Raw genomic sequence first — 16,363 nt, 5'->3', positions numbered from 1 at the left:
CAGCTTTGCCATCACAGGAATAAATCTCATTTTAAAACATTAAAATAGAAAAGAGTTATTCAAATTTTTATATTTGTTCACAATATTACTGTTTTACTGATCAAATAAATTCAGCATCAAGTTGGTGAGCATAAGAAACTTCTTTTAAACACATAAAAAAATACAATTGTACGGCCCCCAAAATTTTGAACGATAGTGTACATTCGATGAAGGAAATTAGCCATCAGAGACGCATTAAAGCAGCATCATTTTTAGTAAAATACTGTTGACTATGGTGGAAAGAGATATAAGAGAGTCAAAATCTGTGTCAAGACAACAACTGGTTGTTCATCTTGTACACACTTCAATGACTTTCTTTCTTCTGCTAAACACAAAGGAAGATATTTTGAAGAATGTCGGTAACCAGACAGTTGATGTACCCCATTGACTTCCATAGTAGGAAAAAAATACTATGCAAGTCAATGGGGTACATCAACTGTCTGGTTACCGACATTCTTCAAAATATCTTCCTTTGTGTTCAGCAGAAGAAAGAAATTCATACAGGTTTGATGACAGAATTTTCATTTTTAAGTGAACTATTCCTCTAATGAAAATTCTGTTGTACTCTCTGGATTTTTCAGTTGTTAGTTGTAGTAATATAGTTAATTTAGTTGTAGATTTCGGTTGTTATTTGCATAAATAACTGAACTCTTTGAATGAATTGAAGAATTAAGAAAGGAGTGACAACTTTAGCTCCAGTGTGTACATGACCTTTGAGGTGTTTCTCCAGTCTCAGCACTGGATTGTGAAGGAACAATTCAGCAGGTCATGAATAATTCAAACAGTTGGATAATTTTCAGCAGTTGGCAATGCATTAACAAACATTAAAATCCTTGTCATTAGTACAGTGTGCGCAGGTGACATAAGTGAAGAGCGCGTCACACTGGGTAATTACATCTACTTATGTAGCAAAAGGGATGTGTCACACTGATGGATAACATCTGCCATGTTTACAACTTAATCCGGCTGTGTTGTCACGTGTGAATTAATGATGATATACATTTTCCAAGTCAATAACACTATAAATTACACTTATACAGATAATAAATTGAAGAGATTAATACCAAATTGATAGCAAAATAAATGAAATGAATCTTATGGTGGTTGTGCAGGAAATGATGAGATGTGCAGATGAAATGGTCATTGACCAAATTAATGAAAGAAATGCAAATGTTTGTGGTGCACAAAATGCTCTTGATATTTGCCTGACAGACCACGATGGTATAAGTCATTCTGATTAGTGAATAAAAATGGAAGCACAAGCAGTAAATAAACTGAAGAACTACCTTATTCCTGGAGTCCCCTAACAGCTGAAGACAACCAAGAAAGGAAGAGCAAAGAGACGCAGACATTTCAAAGGGAGCAAATTTGTAGCAGAAAAGACACAATGTGAAACATAGCTGGATAGTTGACACATAAGAACAAAGATTAAAATGTACTTTACCTTACTATACTATTTACCGTAACCTTACTATTTTTCACTGAATAAACAACACAAGGAAGAATTATATTTAAAGAGGCCATATTATGCCCTTATACAAAGTCTTGATTTGTTTTTGCTTTTTCAACTAGAATATGGTTTCATTCTTGAATGTTCAAATAAATATATATATTCATGTATGTTCACATACTTAACATTGTTGCAGCACCGCTTTCGTCTGTCAGTAACGCTCTGTTTAGCTCCTGTCTCTATGAAGCTCAATATTTTAATAAATATATTTTATATTTAATCTAAAATATAATTTTTTAATATTGTTTAGAATATACATTTATTATTAATTCTAGTTTAATATTTTAATATGAATTAAAACCCAGAATACCTCAAAGAACACAACTCATTTAAAGCTCTTCCTAATAGTCCATATTTTTCTGTGGGTGTGACATACAACAAATAGTTCGAGTCATACAGAAGCATTACTTCCTGTTATCCTAGATGAGATAATGAGAATGACACATATTTCATTCTTTGAGTGAGGACCATGATTCTTACCAAAGCATCAGCTACGGCAGCCTCCACTTCCGTGCCAGTGTTCAGGACCCTCATGGCATTGACAGATGCAGAAATGCGAGCCTGATGGATCAGGCCAAAGCGATCTGTGGGGTTTGAACACAGGATTATAGAGTGAGGATGGGCAATGGCGGGTAAGCAAATTCTTACCTTCTACGACATCATCTTAAAGTCAGGTCATTAACATATTGTTCAACCACGTAGGCTAATTTCTCATTGACAAAACTTTAGGATGACATGTAGAGTTGTTGAGAGAATGTTGAGAAAATAAAGACAGTCTGATACAACCCAACACATAATATGAGACACAAGCCCAGAAAGGACAGAAAAAGTATTACGGTTGCTTAAAAACTTAAAAAGATAAAGGTGAAGCGTGTAATTTCAGAATTTACAACACTCCCCACATCCACCATTAGTTTGCCAATCAGATAATCCCATCCCAAACTGATGTTATCATGTTTGCCCAAGTTGGGCAGCTCAAACTAACAGACTGAAATTCTTTTTAGTGGCACTAGTGGCCTAGAAATTACACATCTCACCTGTAAAGCTACAATGATCAAAAGTAAGATTATGCGCACAAACAAATAAACACATACTGATTTGACTGATAATAAAGCAGCTTCTTGAAAAATGCCAAATGTGTGTGAATTTTAGGTCCGGCAAAACAATGATTGAATTCAAACAATCTAAAAAATACACTGAACCTCTATGATGCTCAGAGCACAAAATGCCAAGCAAAAATACCCATTCTAAATGTATTACCAGCAATAACACCAACGCAAAAGTGTAAAATAAAAAAATAAATAAAAATAATTGCAAATGGGAAGTACACAAAACCTAATATACGAAGCAGACACACCACTAACCGAATGGAAACGCAAATAAAATAACCTCGACTAGGATGGATGCTGATGTTTATGGTGAGAAAAGCATAACACGTCACTTGATAAGACAAAGACACTGGAAATTAATTTCACAGATGAACAGATAATTCACATCTAAATCTATCAGTGACGTGAAGTGGTTCCCAGTTGCCAGTTTTACTTTCAAAAAAGTAAAGTATTAAGGCATGCTGGTGATTGGCCCTGTCTGGGGCCAGGGGAGCGAGGGTTCATGCAGGTCACCTGACTGGCCCACAGGTTCGGCCGTGGACAACGCGCTGGTTGAGCGAGAGTGACGTCGGGAGGCTGCAAGGGGACAGGAAGAAGGGTAACACCCCAGGAACGGTTAGTGCTACACTGAAACACTGAGCACCATCTGTGGCATTGACACCAAATCACCATATATATATACATACACACATATATATATATATATATATACATATATATATATATATATTTCATCCACAATGCCACATAAATCTCTTTTTTTAAGGACAAACCAACAAAACATCCACTGGATGCATTTACAACCCAAAGGAAAAGCAGCACATATTATTACAGCAGTTTGAGAACATATTAGTGCATGCATTGAGGCAAGCAAAGCAAACAATTTCATATCCCACAAATTAGGAATACCATCTATAAATAAAGGCCAAATAAAATTCAAGGGAAAAGTTTTGTGGTAACGAATTGGTTGTTGTTGTTGTCTGGGCTCCATCAGCCACTTAAGTGCTCTACTCACCAATAGGAGTGAAGCCCCGAGCGGGGCTGGTGTCGCGGCTGCTCTCGCGACTAGTGTCACGGCTGCACCCCTGACTCATGCTGGGGCGGGGGATGCGACTGCTCCGGGCTAGCGTGCGATAGGGAGAAGTGGCAGGAAGAAGAGCTTTACCACACAGCCTGGCTGTTAGAACACAGGTTAGGGCATTAGTGAGGCCGTGGAGTCAGAGAAAGGAAGGGTTGGCCGCTCCTAGGGTCCTTCTGCTTTAGAAAGGTTAAACGTTTAAAGCACAAGGCTTAAGCTGAACATTTTCAATTCGATTCAGACAACATTTAGTGAGTTTCTGAACAGACAGCTTTAAAGGTGCAACAAGTCATTTTGCATATGGAGAGTTTTTTTAAACAAAATTATAGGACAATAAATCACATCTCTTGCTGCTATAAATTTTACTTTTGGAGTTTGTATATAAAATATAGCAATCCATAATGCATTATATCATGAATAAGATGAATGATTATTAATGCATGAATCAAGCTCTCATGAATCAACACTGACAATTTCTGACACTGGTTTCCATGCATCACTTTTTAAAAATGATATCTCTGCATGCACTGTTTAATATATGTATCCCTCTATCTTACGTTCACTCGGGTACAGTTTCTGACAGGTGATGGGTGTGCTGTGATGTCTTAATTCTGATTGGTAGTTGCTGTATCGCATCACTGTTCTTTTGCATAAAGTTAAACTTTTGTCAACTTTCATGTTTGTTGTCATGTGACTGAATATATTGATAATAGTCACCTCAACTCATTATGTGTCACTGAAATCAAATTAATTTTGTTCACTTTGTCACTGCTAATCGTCATCACACTTCAAGAAGTTTTTTTAGGTCACGGATATGACTTGAATATTCATCTCAACATATATAAATAAAGTACTATTAATTTTTAGGTGTAATTGCTTGGTGCACCTTTATATACAAACACTCACAAAAAGACTGCATTCAGCTTAAAAGCATTCTTATAAACTTTTGAGGCAATAAAAAATATATATACTCAGTTTTGTATATACAAATGGACTTTTCTTGTTTTATAGAAAAATTACTTACTGTTAAATTTAATGAGCTCAAATTATTGGCTGGACATTTTTGGTCACACTCACACAAACTCACACAAACATTTCTCAGAAAAACCTGACAAACACAATGACCTCAAAACACAGCCAGAAAATCTGATGAGGAATGGAAGCCGTTAGTCAGCCCTGTCATCATTTAACAACAGGTAAATGAATAACATGCTAAATACAGCAATGATTAGCCACTGAGTCAGTTTTGGCATAAACACTTGCATCAGACAATTAAATGAATGCTGAGCTTCATTCACACACCAAACTAGTGCACTAGTCAAATCAGATGGGATATTCAGTGAACAATGATTCAGGAAATTAAAGTTAAACAAGTAATAAAAACTCGTTGAGTGTTTTAGCGCAATTTTCTGACCTCATGGGATCACAACACTAAGAGATTGTAGTGAATATTTTCCTGGGGTTTTTTTGTGCGTTCCCGAGATTAGACCTTCCTTAACATAATGCCGAAAACCCGAAGTCTCTAGGTGGTCTGGTTGAGGAGTAGATAGAAGTGCAAGATTGGTGCGCACAGACAGAACAGAAATCATGAGTTAACAATCGCAATTTTGTCCGGTGGAAAATTGCGCTAAAAAACCTGCCATCTATAATTACCACAAGGTCCTACCTTTTCCAAAATAACATAGCAAAAAATCTCCATGTTGTAAAGCATACTCTTAAGGGATTTCTCAAGGAACCAGTTTAGGTCCACTTGAGTTCCAGAATCAAGCTGTTTTATATATGCCGATGACGTGATGTGATTTGCTGATGACGAATATGTTGTCCCTACCTAGGCCCAGTCTGTTGGGGCTGGTTTCACGGCTGCACCCTTGGCTTCGAGGGACCCTAGAGTACTTGTCTGAGGGTGTTGTTGGGGCAGTGGCTCTAGGAATTCTGCCATATGCGTGTCCCAAGAGCTTCCCTGGAGAGCTGGATCGGCTGCCGGCTGCAAAGGGAAGTGAGACCAGGGCTGTTGTAAGTAACACGGTGAATGATTATCTACCAAATGCTAATGGCTCCCCTCTGCTAACAATTGAATTTACATCATTAAAAAAGTCAAATGAAATAAGGCACCTTTTTTATAAGACACTGAATCATCTCTTTAATATACAAAGTGAGCTTCACTAAACTGTGGAAATGTGTATGTGCTGTTTATAATGTTGTTTTCCATTATATAAGGAATTAATGTTACCATGATTGCAAGAAGAGTTTGGGGTCAGAAATATATATATATATATATATATATATTAAAGAAACTTATTTAGCAAGAAAGCACTACATTTATCAAGTGACAGTAAAGGCTTTTATAAAGCTACAAAAGATTTCTATTTCAAATAAATGCTGTTTGAACTTTTAATTCATCAAAGAAACCGGCAAAAAATCTTTTCAAAGGATCACTGAGGGATCATTTGACATTGAAGAGTGGAGTAATGTCTTCTGAAAATTCAGCTTAGTCATCACAGGAATAAATTACATTTTAAAATATATTCAAATAGGAAACAGTTTTAAATTGTAATAATATTTAATAATACAGTATTACTGTTTTAACTATATTTTTGATCAAATAAATGCAGTCTTCTGTAAAAAACATTTTGGGGTAGAGTCCAAACTTTTGAATGGCAGTATACATTAACATGTTTTTTTTTTGTTTTTTTTAAATCCACCTGCTTTTTCATTGCATTTAGTGTTTAAATTCACCCCTCAATGTTCTGTTTTGATATTCCAAATTCAAGGCATTCATGATCAGATTAATTCTTCCCAAACTTGTAAACTAAAGAAATAATAATATAGAACAAAACAAAAATCAACTTTATAGAAAAATAGTATTTGCCAAACAATAGTGTGAAAACTAAACTTTTTTTTCAATGGTGACTATAAGCTTTCCTTTATTCACATGGCCCGTTTGACAAGCAACAGCTTAAGTTTAGGTGAACAAAATCACCACAAAGAAAAATTAAATATGTGTATGCAAATATATGAAGAAGAGAGCTCTACTCTGATTCAGACAAACACAGAGACGGACAAACAGGGTGAAATTGGATCCAAGGTCTATTCGAGCTGTAGGGAAAACAATAATCTCCACAGGCATGGTAATGTGACATACTATGACATATGACATACTATACACCTTGCAAACATTTACAGACATACATCAAAGCAAGAACAAATACCCAACTATCACATCATGTTTGATCTCTATTTGAACAGAAATAAAAGTAAAATTATTAAGCTAGAGAAGAACATGCAACATGATGGTATACGTGTGACTCATGCAGGGTTCATCTTGAGGGTATTAAAGCAGCTTTATTCTGAGGAGGGGGGGCTTACCACTAGTGGGGTTAGCTGATCTGGATCCTTGTGTATGGAGGCGAAGCAACGGACAGGTGAAAATTAGCCAGTTACAATAGACGCTTGATGTGACGCATGGTTACCCAGCATGCATCAGGCAAGATGGCGTTTATTCGTGCTCTAGCAAATTAAATCTACACATTTAATGCCAAAGAGTGGCTTCAACTATAATTGTGGAATAAACTCCATGTTCAGGATGCCAAACTGGGTTGTGAAAACATTAAAAACAAAGTCAAAATGGAAGATGATAGTGGTGGCAGACCAATGGTTAAGTATCAAAGCTGCTCAAACTCTAGTAAACCTAGGAAGGTGAAACATGTCCAGGTATCATTTCACCATGAAAAAAAACATAAAATGACAGCCTGTTTTTAGGAGCATTATGATTTTAAAAAGAATAATTTACATGAAACTTGAGCACATTTTCCCATTAAATAATTCCACATTAACATGTGACGATGTTCTCACTGATGATTGATTGTCATATATAATTATTTAAAGGATATGTTTAAATAAATGTACATAAATTGTATTTAATTTATATACATTTAATTGATTTTTTTCATTACAGTAATAAAAAATACGGCGGTTTGGAGGGCGGGTATAATTACCGGTATTATCATTATTATAATGCCACAATCAAAAATTTTTAAATCATTTTACAATGTGAAAAGAAAGACGCTGTGAAGTGATGTGGGAAACATTGAACTAGCATAGTTGAATTTAGCATATTGGTTGTCTGGGTTGTCAAATACACAGTTTAGCGATAGATTTCGGTAAATTTCCTTAACAAACATTAATATTGTAACAATATGCACAATATTACAGTTTTAGGTTTTAGTAGTAAAACAAAGCAAAACCATGGTAGTTTATAAATCATACCATGCTTAAATCTTTTGTTGGGCGTAACAGGTGAAGGATGGGATCAAGGCCCTAGAGAGACACTTACGCTGGGACTGAGACACCACTTTAGCTCTGCTTCGACCTCGGCTGTCTGTCACAGTGCTGTTGGCGTTGACTGCACTCCCTGAGCTCTGCCTTCTCGTCCGCACTCGACCTGGAGGTTAAAAAAAAAAAAAGCGTGAGATAAAGCGATACAAAATGCATGAGAGAAAGGGAGAGATTTAGAGTGAGTGACACAGAGAGACAAATTGAAAGGTTTTGACAACAACAATAAAAAGACAGGGATACTAAGGACAAACAAAGAGATTTCCCTGATGAAAATATACTGACTGAAAGGAATTACATGACATGCTGTACTGAGATGACTGATGTTTAAATAAATGCAACAGATAACATTATTGGCTTTTGAGCAGACAGATTTATCAAACCATACACTATCGTTCAAAAGTTTGAGGTCTATATATATTTTAATTAACCAGACAAATCACTTAAGAACAAGTTCTTATATTCAACAACAACCTGGCAAACATGTTGATATATGATATATGTATATATATAAAAATTAATACTTTTGTTCCACAATAAAGACATTTATAATATTGCAATTATGTTAATTATGTTCTTTTGAACTTTCCCTTCATCAAAGAATCCTGATTTTTTTAAATAATGGTTTACAAAAAAACACAAATAATGCTAAGCAGCACAACTGTTTTCAACATTGCTAATAATAAGAAATGTTTCTTGAGCACCAAATCAGCATATTAGAATGATTTCTAGAGTAATGGCAGCTGAGAATTCTGCTTTCCAATCACAAGAATAAATCCCATTTTAAAATATATTCAAATAGAAAACAGTTTATTTAAATTGCATTACTATTTCACAATAGTACTATTTTTACAATTTTTTCTTCAATCAAATAAATGTAGCCTTGGTGAGCATAAGAGACCTCTTTAAAAAAAAAAAAAAAAAAAAAAAAAAAAAAAAAAAAAGAATCTTACGAGCCCCACATTTTAAACAGTAGTGTACCTATGGAGTTCGATTATATCAAATAAAATTGGTTTGCTCTTTTGACACAAAGTTCCAGTATGAAGCTGTGCAAAACGGCCATTTTGTATTCTGTTTCTGTAACCATAAACTAGACCAATACCACCATACGTTTACATGGTTCCAACACTTTTGAGCACTTTTTTTTCCAAGGTATAAATGACACATTACAGACCATATGAAGTACAAGTGACCATTTTCATTTCACTGAACTACTGTTATTTACTATGAATAGGAGAGGAGGGGATATTTCATGCAAACGGGTCATGCAGACCACTAGAATAGTCAGATTGCCAGATGTACAGTTGTTAATCATCAAAAGAACACTGCTCCAATCCCTCGGACAGCACAAAGGGTAGACATTCACACGCACACACACACACATATACATATACAGCTTACCATCTATTTTACCAGGTGCACCGTCTTTGGGGCAAAAACACAAAAAACAAAAGCAGGGGAGTGCAGGGTGGAGGAGAGGAGAGGCATAAGAGGCAGAGATTAGAGTCAGTTAAGCCCATGGAAGCGTGGAAGACAGGGATCTGCTCAGAAACGGGCCTTGCATGGAAGCACACGGGAGCTACTGAGTGTGACTGTGGGTAAGGAAATAAAATCTCTTTGATCATTTATGAGGAATCATGGGATTAGAAAACGGTACAGAAAGAAGATTATTCAGACAAAAGTAACAGACAAGTTAGTGATCAAAAGTTAGGTGGATGCGTTATAAAGCTCCAACATTCTCTTCTGTCTTCTGCTGAAAAAACTAACCAAAATACAACTTGAGTAATAAGCAACATAAGACTTTGACAGTGATTTTACACTATAGTTTAAAATGTGCGACATTGATTTTAGAAAATGGAACAATATGATAAAAAAAATGTATTTCAATAAATTAAAAAAAGTATTTATAAAGACACATGTTGAATAAATAATTAATTGTATTATTAATAATACTACTGTTATTCCAGCAAGTATATCTAAGTAGTTTCAAACACATTGTCTTTTAAAGTAGCTTAACCTATCAGAATTTAGAGTCAGAACGATGCATTTTATAAAATTATTTTACTCTCCCTCCTAAAAAAAACTAGACTAAACTTTCTAAAAAAAAAACTTAAAAAGGATAATAAATGGTAGAATATCCGTCGTTTGTTCCTCATCACAGAGCAGCTTAATAGCATCTATGGTGCCCATCAGTTTTATTAATGGGCCGCTGCAGCCATAAAAGCCACTGATTTTTATGGCTATTTTATTAAAATTCCTAATTAAGGATGAAAGAGGAGAAAAGATGGATAGAGTGTGATGAGGTCTTACCCAGGGAGGCGTAGGAGCCTGGAGGCAAGGCTGCAGCAGAGCTGAAGGGAGATGGGGAGGTTGCGGTGGACATGCGGGATTTGGCACTGGAGGCTGCGTTCACGTCTACGTCGCTGCGGGAACGCTGGAGGGCACCAGGGGTCGAGGACACCCTAGAGCTGATCACTTTACCTGAGAAAACATTGCACAGACAAGAGTTACAGACATGGCAAAATGGCTAAGTACCAGTAAAAAATAAAGTGTTGCTTTACTTACTTCTTGTAACGGGGCCTCCAATAACGCTCTTCACTGACATCGGTCGACTGCAGGAAGGTAGATAGAAAGATTTTTAGCAACAGCAGAACACTTAGAAAAGAGTGAACAAAACAGTAATCAGTCATTTCAAATACATATTTTTCAGTCTACTGACAATTTTTATATATTTCTCAATATTTTTCAAGTTTTTCAAGTTTCTCAATAGATTTTCAAATACAACACTGTAAAAATCTAGTTAAAAAAAATTAGGTTTTCCACACTTTTTTTACTGTGGAAGTATAATTTTCATTTCATGAGTAATATTATTTACATAATCATATTTTCAAAATCATTTTACAAAATTTGGACAGTATGAACCGACTCAACTCTGCTACAACACTGTAAAAATTTATTTTTCAAAGTAAATAAAACAGTATTGTTTTATTGAGATTGTACTGTTTACAAGAAAATATTATTTCAGTCTTACTACTTCAGAATTTCATGTTTAATTCAATGCGTTACTTGCTGTTTCTTTGTAATTATTTGTGAAATTTACAAGCAATTTATGAGTGAATATTGTTTCAAAGTAAATCCTATACCAATTAAAAAGAGCATTAAATCTACAATCAGAATATGTGAACTTCACTTTCTATTGTCAGCAAGTGTGAATTTAGTGTAAATATTCAATGTAGTAACCCTATCTGTAAATAAATATATACCATCTGCAAATAATAAATCACATTGAAATTGCAATGTTAATTTGCTTGTAACACCTTCCTTTTTTACAATTTTTCTGACCAGTACAGAGCAGTGTTTCTGCTTTTGTGTACAAACACCGATAGCAGATTGAGACTATTAGAGCTGTCACTCATCACACTGGTGCTAATTCAAGATGATCTCACTGCCTCTGATCAACAGGGAGAAAATGTAACAGATGCTTCAGTCTAATATTGAAGATGAGATCACTGCCTCATATTAAGAAAAGACTCAACATGCTAGGAAGCACAATCATCAATCTGTGCATATGGTCCATCAGCCAGCTGGCAAATATTTCACCAACTTCAACAGGGACAGCCATAACTCAAAGTTTTTGATAGCATGAGCTGGCAAACATCACAGAGACAATGTTATCGTCTACAATCACTGAACTGTATGGTTATTCACCATCGTTCGAAAGACTAAGGGTCAGTAAGATTTGCTAAATGTTTTTGATAGAAGTCTCTTAGGCTCGCTGCATTTATTTAATCAAATATAAAACAAACAAAAAACAGCAAAAATGTAAAACATTGTAAAATATTATTATAATAAAATAATATTAAGTAGATAATATTATTAATAATGTTGATAATAATATTAAGTTTATTAATAAAAGTAGTTTTAATATAAAACTACTGTTCTCTATTATAATATATTTTAAAATGTAATTTATTCCTATGATGGCAAAGCTGAATTTTCAGCAATCATTATTCCAGTCTTCAGTATCAGTTGTTCTGCTTTATATTTTTGTGGAATCTGAGATAGATTTTTTCAGGATTCTAAGTGAAATGTGTGCATGTCTTACTTGAGGCTCTCCTGCGAGCTTGAGGAGGAGCGGTCGGACTGCGGTAGAGACACAATGCTGTCAGAACTCTTCAGATGGGACTGTAGGGCCTTCTGATAGGTCGACTCCAACGCCTGAAACAGGTGCTCTGCCTCCCGACTGTAATGGCCATGGAATCCCCAATAACACCTATAGAACAAATGGACAACCTCTTAAACAAAACCATTGAAATGATTTAGACTGATACAAATGCACTATTAAAGCACATAAATGAATATCTCAATGAAGTATTGTTCATGCAACGTCTAACCAAGGAGAAACAGACTTACTTTCTTGCCACAGATCTGGCCTCAGAGTCAGCATCATGGATCCCCTTCTTGATGGTCTCAGTGAGAACCGCCACATGCCTAGGGTAGTAAGGAAACATGATGAATACAGTTTCTTACAGTCTGCAGAACCAACAGTGAATTCACTGAGTCTCCTTTGAAACTTTCTGGACCAGACGGCAGACCTTTTTTCCCAGTTCTCTAAAGGCAGAACAGTGGGAAAGAGAGGATAAGGGGAGTCCAGACCTCCTTATAAAAGAGCTCTTGGCTATATTGCCATGGAAACTGCTGGGACGCATGGTTGCCACACATCCCTGGCTCATCAATTCAACCCGCGAAAAGAATCATCAGTTGCCTGTTCAGCCGAGCTTTGATAAGTAACACGTTTTCACCAGTTAAATGTCACAAAAACAGGAAAGGGAGGGGGGTGACTGCTTGGCAGCAGAAGGAATAAACAGAAATTCATGCATGTACCAAGTTCTATGAGATACATCCTGAGCAAAAAAGCACTTCACAAAAACTAATATATTAATTCTCAACACATCATCAATCATTTTCCACTCACCTCTCTAGAGTATGTGTCTGCCACTCTTGCAATAACAGGTCTAAAAACTCATAACACCGTCTGATGGGGAGAAAATGAACAAGTATTTCTATTAGAAGACAATGCCTTTCTAATTTATGCTCTGCAAAAAAAGAAAAATTTAAACAGGTTTCTCAGGGAGGTCTAGTTTACCTTCGAACAGCCACAGATTTAGAAGTGCAATTGCTGGTGATGATCGGGATAAGGCGTGGGAAGTGTGTATGCTGAGAAAGACAAAAAGCACAATTATAAATCTTGGTGCTAGAATATTAAACACAAAATTAAAACATAGAATAGAATAAATACAATACTGTTCAAACATTTGGGGTCGTAACATTGGTTTTAATTTTTTTTTTATAAGAAGTCTCTTATGTTCACCAAGGCTGCATTTATTTAATCAAAAATACAGTTAAAATTTTTTAAAAATAATATAATAATAAAAAAGCATTACTTACTATAAATGTCCTGACTTCCACTTTTGATCAAATTAATATGTCCTTGCTAAATAGTCTTAATTTACTTGCTGACCCCAAAAGTTTGAAAGGTAGTGTAAATCACAAAAAGCCTGAAGCCTCTGAGGGCTCATTAAAGCTAATATAGTGAGGAGCATGTGCAGTGCTAGTATCCAAATGTGATGTAATTCGTTTTGTAACTTCGCTATGTGTGAAATTGCCGCCCATTTAGAGCATCCCAATTCAATTGAGGTTCAAAATTAGTTAGGATGCTGCCTTAGAGGGTAGCTGCCTATGTAAACAGTAGACAGCAAGGCAGTTCACTAGGTTTTGGAACAGAATTATTGTGTCACTCTTTTCATTTAATCCCAGAATGGGCTCTTAACGTATAAATACATGTGAAAAAGTAAAAAGAAAATCATCAGAACTCACTCGTAAGATGATGCGGATGGCTGCCATTCCGGATGTGGCCATAACTTTGGCGCTGTTGGGCACCAAGTTGAGCAGCGTAGGCATAATGCTTTCAGCCCCGTGATCGAATTTATTCCCCAACACTGAAGACAGATGCCTGAGAGACAGCAAAAACCACCAATCAACAAGACATAAGATGCGTAAACTTCAGGTCTAGATGGAAATGAATCAAATTTGTGTGACATTAAGGCATGGAACTTGTTTAGATATCCATCAAGTGGCTGCACTTTAGCAGAAGAGCTGTCCTGCACGCTCCAGTCAGCTCAGTTCCACTTCATTAGAAACACATTACGAGCCAGAATAATTAAATACCGACATTGAGTCATGCTCAATCGCAGAGACCCGCACAACAGCTTAATTTACCCCTTGAAACAGCACTTTTTAATGCTATATCCCGATGATATTTGAGATAGAACATGCATCGGAGTAAGATTAAGTGCCTTTAAGACTGATTTGTGAAAAATTGCCCTGCTGCTGAAGTGTGTCTTTGATCAATGAACATCTAAAGGTGGCACCTTCTAGCTGACTCTTAACAAGTCGATATTGGTAATGGAAATCACACTTGAAAGCTATATTTAAAAAAAACATTTTTACAGAGACTGGAAGAGAAAATGGTAGAGAAGAGTGGCTTCATACCCGAACGTGATACAGGCCTCTCGAACCACTTGTGACCGAAGATCTTTAGCTGACAGCTTGAAGGCACCTTCTAAAAGACGTAGATGTTGAAGGAAACCCTCATGCTCAGTCGCACCAGCCAGGACCAGTGACCGCACTTTCTTCAGCTAAATACATGATATAAGAGTTTCTTCAGTGCCACGCCGAAGACAAGTTATTCAAGCTGGAGTGCATGTATTGTAATCATGTATACTAATACGAATCAGTGACTTACAGCAGTGATGCGGTGCTCCCAGTCTTGCTTGTCATCTGACAAAATTTCTCGGATCTTATTCAAAGAGTCCTCCAAATCCTTACTGGAATATATCTGAAAACGAACAACAACCATGTCTTGTTTGAATATTTAAATTCAAGGAATCCATAATAAATTGCATGATAATGTCCATTTAAGATACAGTACATTACCTGCACTGCAGGTACATCTTCAAAACCCTTGATAAAATCCTCTTCATCCACACCTCCTGCGCTGACACTGTCCTTTCCTGAGGGATTGCAATCACAAAATTATATTTAAAAAAAGATTTAGCACTCAATGCCAGTACCGGTGAAATTTTGCAATTCTAATCTACATTCACAATTCTATTGTATATTAACTTTGTAATTCAATCAAATTAAAAACACAGGAAAAATATTAATACTGCAAAATATTATTACAAATTAAATTAACCATTTTAATATATTTTTATATGTATTTTATTCCTGTGATGGCAAAGCTACATTTTCAGCAGCCATTCTCCAGTCTTCAGTGTCACATGATCCTTCAGAAATCATTCTGGAAGCTGTGATGTATTTTAATGAATAAAAAGTTCTAAATAACAGATTTATTTGAAACAAATATTTTGTATAATTACACGTATCACTTTTTTATATATATATATTTATATATTTATTTGCCTTTTATTGGGATAGGACAGTAGAGAGTTGACAGGAAGTGAGTTGGGAGAGAGACAGGGGATGGGATCAGGAAAGGTCCACGAGCCGGGACTCAAACTCGGGCCGCCCGAGCGTGCTGACCACGAGGCCATCGGCGCCGACATACACGTATCACTTTTGATCAATTTTACGCATCCTAGCTGAATAAAAGTTAGAATTTCTTTCAAAATAAACAACATTATATATATATGTTGTTTATTTTCATTTTTGTTTGTTCATTATCTCAGTAAATGTAAAATTAATGCAGAGGACAAATTCTGAGTATGGGTTGCCATACCTGGCCTTCACTTCACCTTCTTCACTTCTTTTTTTAAGTTATATTTTTTAAAGCCTATTAAATGTTAAAATTTATACCTGTCAATTATAATGTAGTGTTGAATGACTATAATTAATGGCTAGAATTGAGAAAAAAAATATATATATATTTAAAAAAAAATATATTTAATACAGACATGAGAATCAGATCCTGGCCTTCATTCATAGTGCTTAGTAAAAAGATGCCATTAAACAAATATAAAAATAAATACCATCTTTATGTTGTTTCTACATTATTTTGGAGATTCGATGTGAAAGTATTATAATATAAAAATATATTAAAAAATTTAAATGTGAGATGCGGTTAATCACGATTAATTACAGAAAAATGTGTGATTCTTTTTTTTTTTATCGATTGACAGCATTTATTTTATATATATATATATATATATATATATATATATATATATATATATATATATATATATATATATATATATATATATATATATACAC

At 35.3% G+C, this 16,363-nt stretch overlaps 1 protein-coding gene across 8 annotated transcripts in view; it reads right to left on the bottom strand.

The window, feature by feature from the left end:
* clasp1a (cytoplasmic linker associated protein 1a) overlaps positions 1–16,363 on the bottom strand; it is a 68,935-nt gene that overhangs the window by 14,032 nt on the left and 38,540 nt on the right. For 2 of the 8 annotated variants that reach the window (XM_084121822.1, XM_084121825.1), the window contains 14 exons: positions 15,065–15,141; positions 14,874–14,966; positions 14,621–14,766; positions 13,946–14,081; positions 13,215–13,285; positions 13,044–13,103; positions 12,482–12,559; positions 12,174–12,341; positions 10,634–10,680; positions 10,379–10,549; positions 8,070–8,177; positions 5,565–5,720; positions 2,030–2,133; positions 1,326–1,349 (listed from right to left, as the gene is read on the bottom strand). In XM_084121822.1, the coding sequence (XP_083977948.1) occupies positions 1,326–1,349; positions 2,030–2,133; positions 5,565–5,720; positions 8,070–8,177; positions 10,379–10,549; positions 10,634–10,680; positions 12,174–12,341; positions 12,482–12,559; positions 13,044–13,103; positions 13,215–13,285; positions 13,946–14,081; positions 14,621–14,766; positions 14,874–14,966; positions 15,065–15,141 (1,439 nt within the window). Of the gene's footprint in view, positions 1–1,325; positions 1,350–2,029; positions 2,134–3,171; positions 3,235–3,673; positions 3,836–5,564; positions 5,721–7,102; positions 7,130–8,069; positions 8,178–9,469; positions 9,494–10,378; positions 10,550–10,633; positions 10,681–12,173; positions 12,342–12,481; positions 12,560–13,043; positions 13,104–13,214; positions 13,286–13,945; positions 14,082–14,620; positions 14,767–14,873; positions 14,967–15,064; positions 15,142–16,363 lie in introns of all 8 variants that reach the window. The other 6 variants (XM_084121826.1, XM_084121823.1, XM_084121819.1 and 3 more) reach the window with 5 other exon arrangements.

The sequence above is a fragment of the Abramis brama genome (genome assembly GCF_963993115.1).
Source record: "Abramis brama genome assembly, chromosome: 8".
Lineage (NCBI taxonomy): Eukaryota > Metazoa > Chordata > Actinopteri > Cypriniformes > Leuciscidae > Abramis > Abramis brama.
This window is presented reverse-complemented; position numbering and strand designations above follow the sequence as displayed.